Here is a 22,451-nt window from a genome sequence, read left to right as displayed (position 1 = left end):
CACATGCCCTGCCTGGGAATCAAACCAGTGACCTTTTGGTTCACAGGCTAGTCCTCAATCCACTGAACCACACCGGCGAGGGCCAATCAACCTCATCTTTATAGAAGTGGTGTGGTTCTAGAATAACTGCTAAATTCGAAAGAATTTCTGTCTGTTTACTTTGTATTCAGAACTTGTTCACCTTTTATTCATATCTAACTGTGGATTTTTTGTTCTTGACCAGCAATTCTGAAGATTATTTTTTGTCTAATTGTCAAAATCATCATTCATTCTCTTGAAGAAAACATGTGGCATTTACAGAACTATCTTTCAGAAGTGTGTAAGAAAATGATATAGTTTTAAATTATTAACAAAACAGGACTCCTTTATCAGGAATTCAATTTTCTATATATTTTGACTTTGGGGTAAAACACAGCTTTTAACATCTAAAATTCAATCAGTTCTGGCTATAGTAGATGAAGAATTTATTAAAATTTACATAACTTCCATTAAGATGGTTGTCTACCCCACATAAATAAACCACTGAATATATAGACTTGCCTTTTAAGTATGACCATAAAGCACAAGTGATTTTCTTTTCAAATATATAAACTCAAAAAGGTCAAAATAGGCTTGCATATATTAAGACTAAGGTTTCTTATTCATACACATGTATCACAACAAACATAAATACCTACATCTCTGTGTACTTGCAAAAGTACTCCTAACAACAGTCTACACCCACCACACTGGGTATCAAACTCAGTTGCTCTGGGGAGGGCAGGTGTGTGTGTGTGTGTGTGTGTGTACGTACACATGCACACTTGCATCAGATACCCATTAACAATATTTCATTATACTCTAAGAGTAGAATGTTGACTGTCACCTTAATTTTCACTTATTTATTAAAGTGAACTTCCTTCCACGTTTACTGACTGTTTATTTTCCTTGGTGAGTAACTGCTGATGTCCTTCAGCAGTTTTTCCAACTGAGTTGTTTCTGTTCATTGATGTATAAGAGACCTTTGTAAATTAGAGGAATTGGCCAAATGGCTATTTACATATTATAAATATATGTACATATATATATGGAAATATATATTTATATAAATATAAATATATACACACACATATATAAATATGTGTATATATATTTATATATATGTAAATATATACAAGTATTCATTCACATATTCACTGAATGCCAAATGCCAGGCACTATTCTAGCCACTTAACATAAGTAGCAAAACTGTTAACTTCTTAGCCCTGACCAGATAGATCAGTTGGTTAGAGCATTGTCTCAATATGCCAAGGCTGCAGGTTTGATCCCTGGTCAGGGCACACACAAGAATCACCCAATGAATCCATAAATAAATGGAACAACAAATCAATGTTTCCTTTTTCTTCTCTCCCTTCCCCTCTCTCTAAAATCCATTTTAAAAAATTAAAAACTTTGCCCTGGCCTGTGTGACTCAGTTGGTTGAAGCAGGTGGCTGGAGCACTGTCCCATAAACCAAAAGGTTATGGGTTCGATTCTTGGTCAGGGCATACACCAGGGTTGCAGGTTCGGTCCCACTTGGGGCTTGTGCAAGAGACAACTAGTCAATGTTTCTTTCTCACATTTATGTTTCTTTCCCTCTCTCTCCCTCCCTTCCCCTCTCTCTAAAATCAATAAGCATGTCCTCAGGCGAGGATTAAAAAAAATTGTTAACTTCTTGTAAGCCTCATCTTACACAGCTATCTGATATTCAATGCTATAAATAAAGCATAATTTAAGCATTCTCTCATCAAGACAGATACACAAATATGATCAGATTTAAAAATTATTTCTTTCAGGTGATTGTCTTATATTTTTAAGTTTTTATATTTCATCTGCTATGAATTTTAATTATGTCTAATCTATTTTTTACTGAACTTCTCACATTTTTCTAACTGATTCGAGCTCCTCATTATATTCACTTAAGGTATTTTTCCTCTGGCACTTGAAATCTATTTATGACATTTTAAACCTACATATATTTATACTGTCAAATCAATCTCATAATTGTTATTTCTTTTCTATTGCTCCTCCAAGGTACTTCAAGCATGCATAAAACGTAAGATTTGTTTCATTTCATTTTTTGAGTTAGATTTAATTTTATTCTACAAAATAGTTAACCAAATACCCCACTTTTATTTAATAAACAATCTATCCTGGTCTCTAGAGATATAAAATGCTACTTTTCACATAGAGTAAACTAATTCATTTTGTTCATTTTGTTTGATGAACATTTACATGTAAGACATGCAACAATCTTAAGCATACAATAGCTAATTTCTGACACATGTATACATCTCTCTTACCCATTCTATTGCTTTTTTACTTAGATTTGGCATTTCTCCCAATGTGAGTTAAATGTTTTTCATTTTAAAGAATTAGTTTTACCATACAACTTTTTACTCAGTGTATAATTTGAAGTTTCTAAACTTGATTTTTTCCCTTCTTTAATGGTTATGAATAAAAGATGATCTACCTGCCTGGTACTGACCTCTGATATCCTTCTTATATGTTGTTCTCCTATCTACTAGGATCTCTTTTAGCATTGCTCTTTTTATCTGTTTTTGTGAGCCAGAACCACACTTAAAAAATTATAGTTGAGACAAAAAGAAAATAGCCCAAATGAAAGAACTGACCAAAGCTCTACAGAAAATACAACTAAGGAACCAAGAGATAGTCAACCTATCAGATGCACAGTTCAAAGCACTGGTGATAAGAATACTCATAGAAGTGGTTTAATTTAGTTGCAAATTAGATGAAAAAATGAACTAAAGGCGGGGGGATGTGTGTGGGAGAGGATGTGCAGGGTGGAGGGGAATTAAGGGGGAGAAATGGGACAACTGTAATAGCATAATCAATAAAATATATTAAAAAATTATAGTTGCCCCACTCCGCAACCTTTCTTTTGTCAAGTTTACCATCTCTTCTCACCTGGCTAATTTTTTTACCAGGAAAAAAAAAGTGGTAGCACCTGTACCACCTAGAAATTCTAGCAATTGCAAAAACATCATTTAATCCAATAAACAAAGAAAATTACTAGAAATTGACTCTAGATAAAAAGAGAGCTATTTTCAACCAACTTTGATATAACATTGCAACGTTATAACTTTATACCACTACTCATTTCTCTTTTCTCTTCTTTCTACCAAATAATTTTACTGTTCTAATTACCTTAACTTTAATGACTCCATCTTGTGGTTCACAGTGTTGCTTTAGAAAAAGCTTTAGTTTCTCACGAGAGAATAGGTGTTTTCTTCGACTAAAGAGGAAAAAGAAGAAAGAGGAAAGTTAGTATCAAAGAATTCAATCCGATTTCCATAATTTCTGTAAATCTATACAACCTCAATTTCAAGCCTAGGAAAAGGACATTTCATTTTCTAATAGTATTTATGTAGAAGTAACAAGAAACTTTATATAAAAGTATTTATATAGAATAAGGTCTACTTGATTGGATCTATTATAAAAGTCCATTAAACATAGTATATGTGCTCTGGCCAATGTGGCTCAGTTGGTTGGAGCATCATCCAGTAAACTGAAAGGTTGCTGGTTCAATTTCCAGTCAGGGCACATGGTTAGGCTGCAGGTTCTGTCCCCACTGGGGCACGTTCAGGAGGCAACCATCTGTGTTTCTCTGTCTCCCTCCCCCTTCCTCTGTCTGGAATTAATGGCTATATCCTCTGGTGAGGATAAAAAATAATTGTATATGCATTTATTGCTTAGGAACCACTTAGAAATCAAATATTCCTCAAGAAAAATATACTATAAAGAATAAACCAAATCATGCAAAATTAGATGATCATTCCTACATGTTATCACCATTAAAATTGTTTAAAAAATTAGTGTATCAGCAGGCTACCAGATATCACATAACACTATGTAAACCAGTATTCAAATTGATATTGTGAACAGAGTTGAACACGGAATTTTATCAAATTCTTAAATATTTTGTATTTAAATTTCACACAGCAGCCAACAAATTCATAGGACTAAAATTAAAGAGAATAGAGAATTCTTAAGATCCCAAGAATATACTATTGTTGATCATCTCTTGTTCCCAAATTCAAATAGAGTAATCATAACAGTAATAAACACCACCATAACAAAACAAAAGCAATAAATGACACGTAAGTATTTCTGGAAAGTAATTTTTTAAATTAAATTCAATGTATTTTTTTCAAAAAAGGCCACTTAAAAGCTTCTATGAGTAAATAAACTATAAAGTTTTTAAGTAGAGGTCCTCCCAATAATATTATCACTTTTCTTTGAACATGAGTATATATGGGGCAACAGAGATGAGAGAATAAATAAAAATATTTTACATCAAATGAAATCTAACACTGACTTCTATGAGGCAACCTGACAGTTGGCTGATGACGTCACCTCACTCTCGGGTGACTAAGAGCCCAACCTCAACGGGCAGCCATGGGGACTGTCCCACAATTTATCTATGCATAGTGCTGGTTTTTAAAAATATAAACCACTCACTACTTTTCTCTTTTGCTTCTTCCTCAAAGAGGAATTCTAAAAGATACTCAATTTTTATTATTTAACTTTCTTAAGGAACAAGAAGAGACTGATCAGATGTTTGTGTCTAATGAATAAAATATTATATATATGACCAACACATTTCTAAGCACTGTCAGATTTCTCATCTTTGAAAATTGGGCTCTCTCATGAGCAGTACTTCGTCAATAGGGCCCTTCATAATTTCTTAGATGTGAAGACTATTTGGGGATAGTTGCTAATAAATAAGGGACCATAGAGTCTATCAGGGTTCACTTTATCAGTTCATGAGCATATTAATGCCCATTCATTTTAAAAAAAGAAGCACTTGCAACACTACCCATTTGTTCTACATCAAATCTTCTTAACCTAACATAATTATATGACTTTAAAGTAGCACAGAGAAGACACTGAATTTTACCTGATGTGTGTGGCTTTAACAATGGCACACTCATACAAGTCTTTTTCAGTGGGTTGCACCTTGTACTTAAACAACAAGGGATCGATTGCATCTCTTTTCTTCCTAAAAAGAGCAGAGGAAAGACACAAATCAGTTAATTATTTTTGTGGAAATGTGAGCTTTTAAATGGAAATCTAGTTTCTAAGAATATATGAGTACTATAACACAATCTAATGTGTATTTATTTTAACTAGGATTTTATATGTTACTGATATCCCTCACCATTCTGGTAGCCAAAAAAATACAAAGCACTATTTTATGTTAGGTAGGTACTCTAATTACTCATTTGATATATTTTCCTCTGGTGAAGAAAATAACTACAGAATAATAAGCAGAGTACCCAGTTTAGGTAGAATTTGTAAAATTAGGTAAAACAAAGCATTCTTATATTTGCTTTTGAACTTTCTTCTTTATAGCTTTGTAATTTGAGAGCAAAAGGGGAGATAATGTAATTTACCCTGTTTTAAGGATTGGCTGCCCTGGCTGGTATGGCTCAGTGGATTGACTACAGGCCTGTAAACCAAAAAGTTGCTGTTTTCTTTTCTTTTTTAAATGATTTTATTTATTTATTTAGAGAGAGAAGGGAAGGAGAAAGAGAGGGACAGAAACATCAATGCGTAGCTGCCCCTCATGTGTCCACAACTAGGGATCAGGCCCACAACCCAGGCATGTGCCCTGACTGGGAATCTAATGGGTAACTCTTTGGTTTGCAGGCCCATGCTCAATCCACTGTGCTACACCAGCCAGGGCAGAAAAATTGTTGTTTTGACTCTGGTCACAGCACATGCTTGGGTTGCAGGTCAGGTCCCCTGTTGGGGGTGAGTGAGAGGCAACTAATAGATGTTTCTTTCCCGCTCTTTCTCCTTCCCTTCCCGGCTCTCTAAAAATAAATAAATAATATCTAAAAGAAAAAAAAGAATTGGAAAAGAACCTACACATTTAAAACCCCCACCAACTTCTTACCTTTTTGTCTCTTTGAGGGTGCATTCACTTCATTCATTCATTCACTCATTCATTCTTTCTTTCTTTCTTTCATTCTGTTATAAATCTCAACATGCTACAATATGGATGTGCCTTGAAAAATTATACTAAGTGGAATAAGCCAGACACAAAAGGACAAATATTATGACTCAATTTATATGAAATATCTAGAATAGGTAAATTCAAAGGGACAGAAACCAGATTAGAGATTACTAGGAGGTGGGGGGACAAGGAAATGGGAAATTATTACTTAATGGGTACAGTGTTTCTGTTTAGAGAGATGGAAAAGTTTTGAAAACAGTAGTGATAGTTGTACAACACTGTGAATGTAATTAATGCCACTAAACCGTACAATTAAAATGGTTAAAATGGCAAATGATTATGTTATACACGTTCTCTCTCTCCCTCTCTGCCTCTGCCTCACCCTCTCTCCCACAAAATGCTGGTGATCATTTTGAGGACCTATAATTCCAAATATGCTTAGTGTATCTTGCAGATACTGTCAACTACGTGACACTGGGCAAATTTTCTAACTTGGAACTTCTGTTTCTCCTCAACAATGTGAGACTATGATCATCTCCCCTTATAGAATGTGTGTGAGGAATAAACAAACACCATGTGGGGGCTGTTACACAGTTTAGCCCATGGAAAACGCCTGGTAAAGAATTGTTCCTTTCCCTTCAAGCCACCTACACAAACATAAGAAAATCCAGACTATGTTTTGTTCTGGGAGCAACCTAGAGGTAAATCAAGAGGTAATTTCTGTAAATTAAGTTAGGAAATTTATAGAAATAACAGAGCAAAGATCCAAAGATGACTACGTTTCACTCTTCCTGGTATCTCTGGATACCACAGTAGCAACATAAACAACCAGGCATATTATGATTTTGATGTATAGTTAAAGCTCAGATTCTCTGAAAATCATAAGCAGGTTAAATATATCTAATAATAAAGTAATAGCCCAGCTTATTCAATTTTCTTAGGTCAAGGGTCTATTCCAAGTACCTATATTAAAAGGAGAAGGCACAGACTACATAGGCAGGCAAGTATTACTAATTACTCCTCTGGCCAAATTCAATTATGCTTTGTGATGAGCTTCTCGTAAGTGGCACAAGTGGGATTTACAAATAGAAATATTCTTCTAAATGCTACATATAACAAGTAAAACATTCACTTACTAATTGAGATTCTGAATTAATTTGCTTTGTACCCAAGTTAAATTAGCCACCAAATATGCAGGTAGCTCATATTAAATCTAAAAAGAAGGGAAAGGACATGAACGTGCTGAATAACAGAGTGCTGAACCCAAGAATCTAGACATTTCTCATCCCAAAGCACCAAAAACAATTAGCATAGTGTATTAAAAGTCACTACAAAATAACCACAGATGATAAGTTATTGTATGAAAAACTTTATAAACAAATGCTTACCATATTTAAACATCAATTTTAAAAAATTTATATACAAAATCTGGATTTAACTGTTCAGGACTCATCTAATATATAACTTGAAGGGTTACAGTCTTTGCCAAAGTCCAAAAAATCCCAGGTGGACTACTCTCAGAACTGCTAAAGGATGTGCGTTAACTACCACAATACCCACCAATTCTGCATTCAGTAAGAGATACAGACAAGTGACCTATTAATTTCTTGTTCTGAATAGTGGTAATTCAAGAAAAAAAGTGAGGTATATCAAAAGACTTAGTATATCGGATCATATCATGCTTCATTCATTCACCTCAAAACCATTTTTTTGTCAGCGAATGTACTGGCTAGATAACCTCATGAACAGACAATGAACCTTTCTAAGGCTCAAGTTTTGTTAAGCAAAAATAACAATATTCTTCCAGAACTGACAAACAGGTGAAGCACTTAGCACAGTGCCAGGACACAGTAAATGCTGAAATGCTGGCTACAGATACAATAGTTCAAATCAGAAAAAAAGGGAACTTGAATTACAAGATTCTGCAAGACAGAACTTGATAGTTACTAACTAGTATTTCAGGAGCAAAGGAGTTAAATAAAGTTTTTAAGAGTGGCCACAGAACTCTGGCTAGGTAGCTCAGTTGGTTATTGCATTGACCTGATATACCAATGCTGTGGGTTTTATCCCTGGTCCGGGCACATACACGAATCAGTCAATGAATACATAAGTAAGTGGAACAACAAATTGATGTTCTTCTCTCTCTTCCTTCCTCTCTCTCTCTTTCTCTCAAATCAATAAATTAAAAAAAAAGAAGAGTAGTCTCAGGCTTATTTGATTATGGTACTATTTACTGAAAACAGGGAGGTAAAAGAAGACACAAGACAGGCTGGAGAAAGCATTTTTAAGTCTGAGATTCTTCAAAGGCAGAGAGGAAACAGAATGGAGCAGTGAAGAATTAGATGGTGAGCCCTGGCTGGTGTAGCTCAGTGGGCCTGCAAACCAGAGGATTGAGGTTCGATTCCCAGTCAGGGCACATGCCTGGGTTGCAGGCCAATTCCCAGCAGGGGACGCACGAGAGGCAACCACACATTGATATTTCTCTCCCTCTCCCCTTCCCTTCCCCTCTAGAGATAAATAAATTTTTAAAAATCTTAAAAAAAATAATTAGATGGTGGCTGTGGAGAACAAAGGAGAGAGCTGAGTTAAAACATGTAAACAGGCTCATCAGTTGAAGACTCAGCTGAGATTTTAAATTTACCTGCACGAGTGCCAATCTAGATGTTGGTGTACTTCTTCTCCAAGAGAGCACTTACCTGACGCAGGTTGTCAACTGACTGAATTTCAGAAGGTACCGAGTTTCTTTACCACATGTACCATAAGTAAGTAAGTCTGATAAAGTATAGAATTAATTTTCCCAAGTAAACAAAAGTGAACGTATGTAATTGAATGAGATGAGCTTCAGTTGCTCTGAAGCTGCTAACTAGAATTAACTAGGCAGGTTTCAGTTTTCCTGTGGAACCACATTGTGCAGCTAAACAGTATACCACAGTATGACTAGAAGAAAGTCCCTTTCTTTAGGAAGGGACTAAAGAAAAAATTATTTTAATGGAATGATTAGCCAATCTGATACATATTTTAAAAATTAATAAAAATCGCTTACCCATTTTGAAAAGAACTGTTTTGTGTTTCTGAATCATCACTATCACTGATGATAATAGTTTCTCCATCTACACTGCTGACATGTCCATTAGCAAAACCATTTTGATGTGACGGAGGGAGGACTTCCAAAATCCTACACTGTAACCTGAAAGAAAATGAGACATTAAAAATGCAAATCATTTGATATTTTATAATCGAACATTTCAAAACAATCTACTGTTGTGCGCTGAAAAGATTTTTGTTTTATATAAACTATGGCTGATTGATATAACCAACTTTATAAAAAAGAGAATCTGTAACATCTAATTTAAGCAAAGGTTGGCTATAATTTAAAATAATACAAAACTATTTTAAAGGTCAATTTATCAAGATTCTTGGCAACTATATCCTTAACTAAAGTTACTACTCAGAAAATAAGATTTTGGCATAATACTTCATTATACAGATTAGGCCTCATAGTTTTTCAAGGACTCCAATATTTTAAATTCTGAAATTTTCCTGATTATAGTCTTTTTCAGTCTCACTGTAACTTTTGTTGTGATTTCTGATCTCTGGAAAGCTTCCTATTCACTAACCCTATTTCCCCTATTTTGACTTCCCTTACCTCTGCCCACTCTATCTGGGTTTTATGGCTACAGTTTCAGATTCACTCACCATAACTGAAATATTCTTCCATCCCATTTTACTGTGCCAATTTTCAATTGGAATAAAATATTATATAGCCAGCCCTGGCCAGGTGGCTCAGTTGGTTGGAGTATCGTCTGTACACCAAAAGGTTGTAGGTCTGCATACCAGTCAGGGTATATAACTAGGTTGTGAGTTAGATCCCCTGTCAGAGAGCGTAGGGGAGGCAACTGATAGGTGTTTATCTCTCACACTGATCTTTCTCTCTCTTCTTTTTTCTATCTCTAAAATCAACAAACATATCCTCAGGTGAGGATTAAAAAATAAATAAAATAAAAGGTGGTATATTTAGACAGTGTAATATTATTTGGGAAATAAAAAAAAAGAAAAGAAGTATTGATAACATGCTACAGTATGGATAAATCTTGAAAGCATTAAGTGAAAGAAACTAGAAGTAAAAAGCCACATACTATGTGATTCCATTTGTATGAAAAACAAGAAAAAGCAAATCTACAGAGACATAAAGTAGATGAGGGGTTGCCAGGAACTTCAGGAACTTGGGGGTAGGTGGGGGGAGGGTAAGAGATGAGCACAGAGGGCAGTGGCTGCTAATAGGAATGGTCTTTCTCTTTGGGATATAGAAAATGTTCTAAAACTAATTTGTAGTGATGGTTGTGCAACGCCATGAATATACTAAAAACCACTGAGCTGTACATTTTAAATGGGTAAGTTTTATGGTATGTGAAATATATCTCAAGTTGTTAAATAAATGCAGTCACAAGTAAAAGCAGGGTACAGGAGGGGGGGGAGGAAATGTGCACATTGTTGGAATTATATCTACGGCACTTCTGCAACTCTTAAGACAATCCAGGGCGGGGTTTATTAACCAAGAATGTCTAAAAGCACATATATACCACCAATATGTAAATCTCTATTCTCTAAAGCAGCTCAAGATTAGAAAATTTGCTTGCTACGGCATTCATTTGGTCATCCCATGCCATAAACAAGTTTTGAGATATTATGGGCATTATAAGAGTGCCTGCCTGTCCATTCACCAGCCCAATTCTCCCGAGAACTTCATTCTCCCCACACACCCCCTTCATCTGTATAACTACTGGCAGGGCTGTCAAACTCCCACAAGACTCTGGCTAGAGTTAGTGGATACTGGGTGGGCATCTTTTGCTGAGAAAACACATCATTTTCTAAGATTTTAAAATCCGGAATCTAGAAAGTTAAAATCAGTTCCTACCCCATCACAAAATCTATAAAATATAAAATTTTGGTGCTGTGGGCACACATATTTCCTATCACATGGAGTGGGCCAGTATGCAGTGAGAAAGGATTTTAAAAAGCTTATAAGAAAGGAGAGAAGAGAGAAGAGAGATGCCAAGGGTATTACTAGAGGTAATCAGTTCTCTTTTTTCTGTTGTTCCTCAGAGTTAGATGCACCTTGCCATCTCAGATTTAGGTGGTGAATTTGTCCTTTGATTCAATAAGCTGACAATTTACCCTTTCATATGTTTTTTCAAAATGAGGGTTTTATACAGTGAAAATAAACAGAAGCATACAATTCCAGAAAGACAAGTAGTAAATTTAGAATCAATTCATTTGGGGACTTCCAACCAAGATGGAGGTATTGGCAGACACTTCGCCTCCTTGCACAACCAAAAGAAAGACAATGACCAAAAATAACAAAAAATATTAGCAGAACTGCCAGAAAATCAAACTGTATGGCAAACAAGGAGTTAAAGAAAAAACATTCACGCACACTGGTAGAAGGAGCAGAGATGGGCAGACAGAGTGGAGAGGATTCATGGCAAGGTGGCGGCTGGTGGAGTGGGTGGTCCCACATTTGCAGGCAGGTAAGCCAGGGGGAACAACTGTGGAGTGGAACAGACCTCGCAACCCAGGGTTCCAGTGCAGGGAAATAAAGCCTCAAAACCTCTGACTGAAAAAACCTGTAGGGGTTGGAGCAGCAGAAACTCCCAGCCTCACAGGAGAGTTTGTTGGAGAGACCCACAGGGTCCTAGAACATACACAGACCCATCCACCCAGGAATCAGCACCAGAAGGGCCCAATTTGCTTGTGGGTAGTGGAGGAAGTGACTGAAAGCCCAGCAAGAGCTGAACAAGCAGCACTGTTTAACAGCCTAACCTAAAAAAACAAAAACAAAAATGAATTAAGCAAACAACTAGAGCAGGAACGAATCACAGAAATACAAATCACATGGAGGGTCATCAGTGGAGAGGGAGAAGGGGGAGAATGGGGGGAACAGTACAGGGAATAAGAAGCATAAATGGAAGGTACAAAATAGACAGGGGGAGGTTAAGAATAGTATGGGCAATGGAGAAGCCAAAGAACTTATATGTACAGCCCATGGACATGAACTAAGGTGGGGGAATGATGGTGGGAGGTGGGGTACAAGGTGGAGGAGAATAAAGGGGAGGAAAAAATGTGACAACTGTAATAACATAATCAATAAAATATATTATTATAAAAGATTGTAAGAAAATACTATGGACAATTATATGCTGATAAAATGGATAACCTAGGTGGAATGGACAAATTCTTAGAAACACACAAACTACCCAAACTGACTCAAGAAAAAACAGGCAATTTAAAAAGATGTATAACTAGCAAGTAGATTGAATCAGTAATTTACAACCTCCCCCCACCAACCCCCCCCAAGTCTACCAAGTATTTAAAGAATCAATACCAATTCTCAAAATCTTACAAAACACCAAAGAGGAAAGAACATGTAAAAAACTCTTATAACTCAACAATAAAACAAACAATCCAATTCAAAAATGGTTCAAGAACCTGAACAGACATTTCCCTTAAAAAGACACAAATAGGAATAAATACATGAAAAGATATTCAGAATCTTTAGTCATAAAGGGAATGAAAAATCTAAACTGTAATGAGATCCACTCATACCCACTAACATGACTATTATTTATTTTATAATAATTTAATTTTTTATAATAATTTAATTTAGTAATTTAATTTAATAATTTAATTTTAAAAATAATTTAATTTTTTTATATTTTTTATTTTTATAATAATTTATTTTTTATTGTTGGTCAAATATAGTTTTCTGCCTCCCCCCCCATTAACATGACTACTATTAAAAAAACAAAAAATTGTGAAAAATGACAAGTGTTGGTGAAGATATAGAGAAACTGTAACCCTTGTACATTGCCCACAGGCATGTAAAATGGTACAGTGCTATGGAAAACAATATGGTGATTCCTAAAAAGATTAAACATAGAATTATCAGATGACTGGCTATTGTACTTCAAGGTACACACCCAGAAGAAATGAAAATGAGAACTCAAGCTGTGGCTGGTGTGGCTCAGTGAGTTGAGTGCTGTCTTGCAAACTGAAAGGTCACTAGTTCAATTCCCAGTCAGAGCACCAAAAACTAAAGATATGTGACACTGTTAAAAAAAAAAGAACTCAAAAGATACTTGTATACCAATGTTTATAACAGTATTATTCACAACAGGCAAAAGGTGAAAACAAATCAAGTGCTTATCAACAGATGAATGGATAAACACGATGTTGTACACAATGTCTTTTGGGAAAAAGTCCAACCCTTGTTAATATAACAAGAACAGTTTGTGCAGCATGAATGTAACCTGGCAGCCAAGGAGAGTAGACTGGAATGTGCATTCGTGAACCGTGATGACTTCACTGTACTAGTCAGTGCGGGTGGTAGATGCTGTTGAGTGAGCATGTGTACTGTGTTGCCCTTGATTCAAAATGGCTGAGCAAGTAGAGCAATGAATCTGCAGGAAATTTTGCATTAAGCTTGCACATTTCTCTATGCAAAGTATTCAGATGATTCAGAAGGCTGCAGCTATGAACTGGTGATTGGCATCTCTATCATAACACGCACCTGCTTACGCTACCCACTTACTCTACTGTCTTATGTAGAGTTTTTTGGCAAAACATCAAATCACCCTGGTGATTTGGTGATCACCCAGCTCCCCTACAGCCCAGATTTGGTGCCCTGTGACTTCTGGCTTTTCCCAAAACTAAAATCACGTTTGAAAGGGAAGACATTTCAGACAGTCAATGAGATTCAGGAAAATACAATGGGCAGTTGATGGCAACTGGGAGAACTGTACGAGGTCCCAAGGTGCTTACTTTGAAGGGGACTGAGGCATCATTGTCCTATGTACAATGATTCGTGTATCTTGTATTTTCTTTAATAAGTGTCTCTATTTTTCACATACATGCCTGGATACTTTCTGGACAGACCTCATGTACACCTACCATGAAATACTATTCAGCCATAAAAGGCTGGTCCATGCTACAACATGAACTTTGAACAAATTATGCTCAGTGAAATAAGCCAAACATAAAAGAACAATTATTGTATGAATCTATTTATTTAAAGTATCTGGAATAGGCAATTCATAGAGACAGAACGTATATAGAATAAAAGTTACCAGGTCTGGAATAAGGGACAAACAAGGAGTTATTGCTTAATGGGTACAGTTTCTGTTTGGGATGATAAGAAAGTTCTGGAAATAGTAATAATGCTTATGTAACACCATGAACGTACTTAATGCCACTGAATCGAACACTTAAAAATGGTTACAATGGTAAATTTTAACTTATGTTTATTTTACCACAATTTTAAAAAGAAATTTTTATGCTAAAAGTGAAGCTTAAGAAAGCTCAATTACCAAGACTATATTGGCAGCAAATAGAAATTGTGTCAAAAGAACTGAAGGTTTACTTTCACCACTGGCTAATAGAACTAAACCAGTATTTCTAAAGAAGAGCAACCACAGAAAGTCATGTCAAAACTTGTTAGGTAATTATGTAGACTAATAATAACAAATAGGTTCTGTAATTTAGTGACATGAACTACACAAAAATATGCAAAGAATCAAATGGACCCACTTTTGAAGTGTCTGGGTATCAGTTCCAGGGATCAAACAGCTCAGAGTTCCAGGAGATGATAAAGAATGCTTTTCAGTGAAACTGATAAGGGAGTTCAAGTTAGAAAAAGAGATGGTTTTCACTGCCAGAGCCCAGCTGAGTCCCCTAAGTGGTGATGGCGGTCACAAGGAATAAACAAAGTAAATGGCTCTACTCTGGGTGCAGATATGGTTGAGATGGTGCCTAAAAGGGTTTGACAGTCCATTAAAGGGCATAGTACATGACCCCAGTGAGGCCCAAAGAGCTACAGTAACTTAAGAACAAACTTATTTAAAACAAATAGGCAATTAACAGCTAGAAATGCAATTCCCCGACAGAGGAATAATGGAGAAAGAGACCAGTATAGCATATGGGCATTGCCTAGAATGTAGCAGATGTTTTATTCATAAATTATACTAGTTATTATCAATGCTACTATTAACTTTATACCACACCAAACCATAGGTATCAGTTCTTGTTAATTCAATAAAGGCTAGGCCTTTTGCTAATGCTTAGTTAAACTTCAGTTAACCACACAAGGTGTCAACACCTTCTACGAGATTTCCAAAAATACTTAGTCTATTTTTTCAAATCCACTTGCTACAATTTCTTGGTTCTAGGGAGTCCAAAGATTAGATCACTAAAAAGGTTAAAGAATCACGAAAAAAAAACCCCATTAAGTGGGTCTTTACGAGTACAGAAACTTTCTAAATTAAAGTTATACTCAATTATTTGAGGACAGAATGGAAGCTGATTATTATTAGAGTTCCTGTGTGCCAGATAAGTATGTAAATTATACATATTTCTCTCCTCATATCAACTCTGCTCAAGTTACACAGTTTTCAGGAGTTGAAATTTGGGGTCAGAAAGATTCAATTATTTGCTCATAGTCATATAAACCAGTAACAGTACAGCCAACTTTTTAACTGTTTGACTCAGAAGCCAATTTCCAATTGGCTTTCCAATTTCCCACTCTATTACTGGATTGAGGGGGACAGCTGATCCCAGGGTATTTCAGAGATTGAAGTCTAGCTTCTCGACTGAGAAACTCCCAAAGTGTCAACTACTTGAACTCATTTCCGAGTGAAACAGCAGCAAGAACAGAAGGAAGACACAGCAAAAGTTAGCCACAAATCTGTAACAGTGACAAGCTAAATAAGGAAACAGCCATTTATGAGAATATTTTGGAATAGTATATGCATATATCTCTTCCCCTAAAAAGTTGTTTCTGTTTTAATAGTCATTTATTTTGTGTTAATAGTCACAGTTCAACTTATATCTCAAAATACAAGCTAATTAAAGCAATAGCAAATTATAAAACATTCTAGAATTGAAATATATGCAGAAGTTTTATTTACAAGGCATTTAGGGTAAAAGATAAACATTTAACAGCAAAAGGAAAGAAAACTAGAAACCTCGGGAGACCTACTTGAGAGGAGGTCTGTCCCTCTGTGTTTGGGTCTCTAAAAAGGAGCACATGGAATCTACGGCACACTGTATACCTGCTCTCCTGGGCTGCCTCAGTGACATTTTATTTTCTTAAACATTTATTTTAATGCTATGCTTACATAATAACCTCAACTTTACAGGCAGATATAGAGTAGACCTGCTTAGTTTGAAGTTCAGAGTTTAAAAACTCAAATTAAAGGAAGTTATGTGATATTTCATGTTAAGTGGAGGAAACTAGTTAACGAGCCTGCTATATCAGGCAAGACTGTGACTTAGTTGATTACTCCTAAGTGGAGAAGAGGAAATAAGAAAAGGGTGTTCTGTGTGTAACACCTCACTTTTTAGACTAACTGATTAAAGTAACTCAAAGAATATTTCATTTTGAATGATTCCAGGACTTTTTTTTACCCCCCAAGACTTTTTTTTTAATTAAAGATTTTATTTATTTATTTATCTTTAGAGGGGAAGGAGAGGGAGAGAAACATCAATGTATGGTTGCTTTTCATGCGTCCCCTACTGGGAGTTGGCCTGCAGGGAACCTGCCTGCAACCCAGGCATGTGCTGTGACTGGGAATCGAACTGCGATCATCTGGTTCGCAGGCCCCCCCCCCAAGACTCTTTATGTACCAGAGAACCAGGTCTTATAATTTCTACAATTGGCATTTGAATCTACAGTTCTTTCAAAATATAAAGTTTAATTTAAAAATGCTAATGATAAATATAAGAAAAGCATTAACTCCAATTAACACTCATTTCACACCAAAAAAAATCAATGAAAGAGTAATATATACTGTATGTATTACTAACAGAGTACAGTAAATAATGACACTGTAGTACTGGCAAAGGGATAGCCATACAGATAGATAAGAGAGTCCAGAAATAGATCCAAGACTCCATTTATATTTATATTTTGTAAAGGACAAAATTATAAGGAAAGAAAACAGATCAGTGGCTGCCAGAGGCTTGGAGGTGGGGGCAAGGGTTGACTACAATGGGGCACAAAGAAACTTTTTGGAAGGGTAATAAAAATGTTATTCTATGTCTTGCTGTGGTGGGTCAGGTGACTGTAGATGTAAAAATTCATAACTATACACTAAAAAGGGTGAATTTTACAGTATGAGACAGTAATGTACTTTAATAAAGATTTTATTAGAAGGATAAAGGATCAGTAGGATAAAGGCCTACTGATTTTTAAGTTATTTAAATTCTTTTTTTAACTTAAAAGAAAAACATTTATTGCTTTTCTGAAAATATGAGCTTCTCATATAGCTTCACATATGAGATTGGCAGACCGTAGAAGGCCTACTTGTTGGATCTCACTGAAGCACTGACTGGTCCTGTACAGTCTACACTTACCAGAAGACAAGCCAGAGAGCTTTGGGTAATGCAAAAACTACGCGAAGGGAGTTCTGTTCTCCAGTCTTCCTTCTCAACTATAAACATTATAAAAATTCATCTTAAAGTCCCTAATTTTCATTAAAGAAGTTCAAAATACTAGTTTTCTCTTTTACAACCTGAGTTGGTCAAATCGAATAAAGTCAGTTGATTTCTACACATCTAAATACAGTACATAAAAAGAAGAATTTGCAAAAAAATTATTATACATACAACTAACAAATCACAATTTTTAGGATATTAGAAAGATTTCTAGATGGCTTCCCAATTTACGTTATTATGCAAGCACATAAGGATTCTAAATTGTAACTGTTACTCTTGCGCTGACAATTTGGGAGTCGGTTAGGTTGTGAGTACAGGTCACTGGTGCACACAACAAACACAGTACCCGTCTAAAGATGCTTCCACTCTGACTGAGAATTCCAAAAACAAAACAATCTCCCAGCTGTCCCAAATAGCCTCCTTTTTGTTTCTAATAAAATTTACATTATCAACATATTAGGTTCATTGGGAACTAAAGATTGAAAGCAATTTTAGGATGTTTCTTAGTATTCTCCTTGGTCGAGAACCAGGAATTTTGACCTTAGAAGGTCAGTAGTGCTGGCCAGAAGCTGACCAATAGAAAGCCTTCTTTCTGAGAAGAGTTATAATAAGTTTATGTTGATAAAAATTCTACACTATCTTTTGCACCAAAATAAGAAGACTTTTGCTTTTAATTCTTTCTATTAATTTATGTTTTTTTTGTGCCTTCCCATTTCTAGTTAAGAAGCTCTTTCTCAAAATGTAAAAATTTCTCCTTGGTTAATCCCACCTGGACTCAGTTACTGACACCCAAGTATGTACATTTAAATAAAAATAACTGCACTTTTTCATTTATATCTTTTGTTCCTATTATGTTCTCAGTATGTTTAGTATTTCTCTGTCCTAAATATTAATGCATTTTAATTAATTATGAATCACTAATGCCATTTAAGCTAGTAATATAAAAAGTCCATTTTCTCATTTCCAATTCTAATATATACTAAGTGCCCACTCTCTTGTATAATAGGTTTTTATGCTTAATTTTCTCCTACTTCATTAGACTGAAGTGATTAAAGAATTCCACCAATGCAACATGGCCACAGGGGACATACTTTAAGAGTTCAACAGATAAGAGTTCTAGCTGACTGGTTATTATTCAATTCCAAAATCGATATAGTTTGTAAGATTAAAAAGTATCTGTAATCTTTATTTTACAAAGCAGTTCTCTAAAAACAAGTGAACAATGTTTTTTTAACCTTCTTGACTAGATAACATTTTAAATTATAAATTTTAAATCTAAACAGTATTGGGATAATATTTGGAAAAATACAGCTTCACATGAAACTCTTGTGTAAGTCCAATTCTGCTAGTTTACTTGACTAACTCAGGTTGTAAAAGAGAAAACTATTTTGGGAAAAGGTATGTCAACCAAAGTTAGGGATTATCTAGAAGAAAATGCAGTTTATTATTTTCGAGAGAGAATTCACACAGGCTAGCAGAAGGAATAACTTTCTTCATCCTCAGAAAAAGGCAATGTTACAAGTAAGCTTTTTAGGATCTGATAGTTTATCTAGTTTATGCAAATTAGAAATGGTGTACATCTACATCTTTTGACACAAGAAGACATCCAAACCATCACTAAGTGAGAAAGCTGCTTGCTGTTTTTTAAAACTTTGGTGTAGTACAGAAGAAAACTATGCACTAACTTTTTGACAGTAAGTTATCTCTGAAGGGAGGATTTGGGAAATGCACTGTAGGCTTTCATGTTTTGTACTGATATATATGAATCTTCATAGGTAAAAAGATTTTTAAAAAACGATAAAGTTCAATCTTAATAAGCAGAGATTGTAATTTTTTAAATATAAAGACTTCAGTTTTGTAGAGCAGTTTTAGATTAACAGCAAAAATGAAATGAAGATACTGAGATTTCCCATGTACCCTTTGCCCCATACAAGATACTTAACTCAAATGACAATATTACATAATATAGCTTTTAAAATTCACATTTATTATGTCATTTCATTCTGTGAGGCAATTTAACAGATGAAAAAGACTAAAGCTTAAAGAGTTCAAATTACTTGCTCAAAGCCATATGGCTAATCATAAAGGGCAGAATCTAAAACCAAGGAGATAGTGATACCTTGAAAGAAATGGCTTTGTAGATGGAACTCCTTTTTGACCCAGTGATCCCACTGCTGGGACTAACCTAGGAACCCTGAAATACCAATTCAATAGAACCTATGCACCCCAATGTTCACAGCAGGACAATGTACAATAGCCAAGTGCTGGAAACAGCCCAAGTGCTCACCACAAAATGAGTGGGTAAAAAAACTGTGGTACATTTACACAAAGGAATACTACACAGCAGAAGAAGGAAGGAACTCCTTCCCTTTGTGACAACATGGATGGAACTGGAAAGCATTACACTAAGTGAAATAAGCCTGGTGGTGAAAGACATATACCACATGATCTCACCTAATGAACCACACAAACAAATAAGCAAAATAGACCCAGAGACATGGAAATAAGGAACAAACTGACAGTGACCAGAGGAAAGGGGAATAACGGGGGAAAGAAGGAGAAGGTTCTAGTCAAGGAACATGTATAAAGGACCCATGGTAATGGACAACAGGGTGGGGGTTGACTGAGGGGGAATGGGCAGGGAAGGGGGGGCAGGGGGAGTTGGGACAACTATAATTAACAACAATAAAAAAAGAGAAAGATATGGCTCTGTAAGTCAGCCATATCTGAATTTAAATCCTATCACTATTTGTAAAGCTGGAATAGAAGCTCCATGACTTTGTTCTGTTCACTGCTTTATCTCCAGGGCCTAGAACAGTACAAGTTAATAGCAGGAGATCAGTACATACAGGCTGAATGATTACAAAAAGTTATTTAATTTCTTTGGATCTTTGTTTCCTCATCTGTAAATTAAACATAAGTTTTTGCCTTATATCTGCTGATATAATGTGTATACAAAACATCTGGTAGGTATTTCAGAATTACTAGACCTGACTCCCACCTAGTGTAATGTTTTTTCACATGACCATACATTTCACTCCTTTAGGTTCTAAGGAAGGAGCAGAGAACTAATGTCAGCATGATATGCAGGCACGTTGGGTGGTAATCACGATGGGGAGGGTAGAGAACTAAACTGTTGGCTCAGTCAATTAGTTAGTTGTTGTCTTTACTCCCTCTGTCATAGCAATGACAAAGGATCTCCTAGAAGAATCTGTTTGCTTATTTCAAAACAGAAAGTCTTGGTGGGGGGAGAAGTACCTAATCTATACTTGTAAGATGCAAGAAGAAAGCAAGAGGGGATACCTAAAGGTAATGAGACAATAAGAAAAGAATATTGAGGTGAGAAGATCCAGAGTGCCTATACTAACTAATTAAACCCCTATTTATGCCATTTCTCTGTGATTTAGCATACTCTTTCCAGTAAATTTAAGTCTAATGGATGAAGCAGTCTTTAGGAACACTGATTAATACTGTGAACAGAGACAGAAACAAAAGATAGATGCTATGAACAAGTAGAAACAAAAGTTAAAAACAGCCCTGGCTGGTGTAGCTCAGTGGATTGAGCGCGGGCCTGCGAACCACATGATCGCGGTTCGATTCCCAGTGAGGGCACATGCCTGGGCTGCAGGCCAGTTCCCGGTAGGGGACACACCAGAGGCAACCATACATTGATACTTCTCTCCTTCTCTCCTTCCCTTCCCCTCTAAAGATAAATAAATACAATTTTAAAAAAAGGTTAAAAACAAAGGGAGAATGTGCTGCAAATGGAACTATCAAGAAAGTAAAAAGGCAATTCAAAGAATGGAGCAAATACTTGTAAATCATGTATCTACTAAGGGACTTGATTCTAAAAAAATGCTTACTTACAACTATATAATAAAAAGATAAATAACCCCATTTAAAAAATGGACAAAGGACCAAAACAGACATTTCTCCAAAGAAGATATACAAATGATCTATAAGCACATTATATGATGCTTAACATAATTACTCATTAGGGAAATACAAATCAAAACTACAGTGAGAAAACACTTCACACATGGTAGGATTGCACAATAAAAAGATGGACAATAACAAACTGTCCATACCTATGACTTGGTGAGGATATGGAGAAGCTGGAACTCTCATACCTTGCAGGTGGGAATGTAAAATGATGCAGCAGTTTTGGAAAACAGTTTGGAGGTTCCTCAAATGCTAAATATGGTCACCATATGACTTAGCAATTACTAGAATACCAGAAAAATACTCAAGACATCTGAAAACATATATTCACACAAAATCCTGTACATGAATGTTCTTAATAGCATTATTTATAATAGCCCCAAAGCAAAAACAACCCAAATGTCCAAGGACTGATAAACAGATAAATAAAATGTAATAGATCCATACAGCAGAATTTATCAATAAAAAGAGGTAAAATTTTCATAGATGCTATTGTACAATATGGATGAACCTAAAACATTATATGTAGTAAGTGAAAGAAGCCACACACAGAAGGATATATATTATGATTCTACTTATATGAGATATCCAGAATAGGCAAACCCACAGAGACAGATCATAGATTTGTGGTTACCAGAGTCTGAGGGGAGAGGGTAATCGGGAGTGCCTGCTAAAGAGTCCAGGACTTCTTGGGGTGATGAAAATATTCTGCAATTAGATAGTGGTGATAGCCCCATAACCTTGGGAATATACTAAAACCCACTGATTGCACCTTTTAGATGGACAGATTTTATGGTATGTGAATTATATCTTAATAAAGCTCATTTAACAACAACCAAAAAAAGGCAGAGGGAGATGAAAATGTATGCAGTTTAAGCAAGTTCTTGTAACTTCATATTCTGTGGAGAAAGGATGAAGAGTGAAAGGTGGGAGGGGAAACACAGATATCTCATACTAGCGGGCCCCATATAAGTGCTTGCTATTTCTCAGTCACTGAGGAAAATCCATTTATTTCTCTAAA

General features: G+C 35.6%; 1 protein-coding gene across 1 annotated transcript in view; it reads right to left on the bottom strand.

Annotated features, from left to right (window-relative positions):
* BAZ1A (bromodomain adjacent to zinc finger domain 1A) overlaps positions 1-22,451 on the bottom strand; it is an 84,242-nt gene that overhangs the window by 44,917 nt on the left and 16,874 nt on the right. The window contains exons 4-6 of the mRNA XM_037056470.1: positions 9,045-9,188; positions 4,940-5,041; positions 3,187-3,274 (exon numbers count right to left, since the gene is read on the bottom strand). Of these exons, the coding sequence (XP_036912365.1) occupies positions 3,187-3,274; positions 4,940-5,041; positions 9,045-9,188 (334 nt within the window). The remainder of the gene's footprint in view (positions 1-3,186; positions 3,275-4,939; positions 5,042-9,044; positions 9,189-22,451) is intronic.

This window comes from Sturnira hondurensis, unplaced genomic scaffold (genome assembly GCF_014824575.4).
Source record: "Sturnira hondurensis isolate 20B ecotype Veracruz unplaced genomic scaffold, ASM1482457v3 Scaffold0008948, whole genome shotgun sequence".
In the NCBI taxonomy this organism is placed as follows: Eukaryota; Metazoa; Chordata; class Mammalia; order Chiroptera; family Phyllostomidae; genus Sturnira; species Sturnira hondurensis.
Note: the sequence above shows the minus strand (reverse complement) of the source record. Positions and strands in the feature narration are given on the sequence as shown.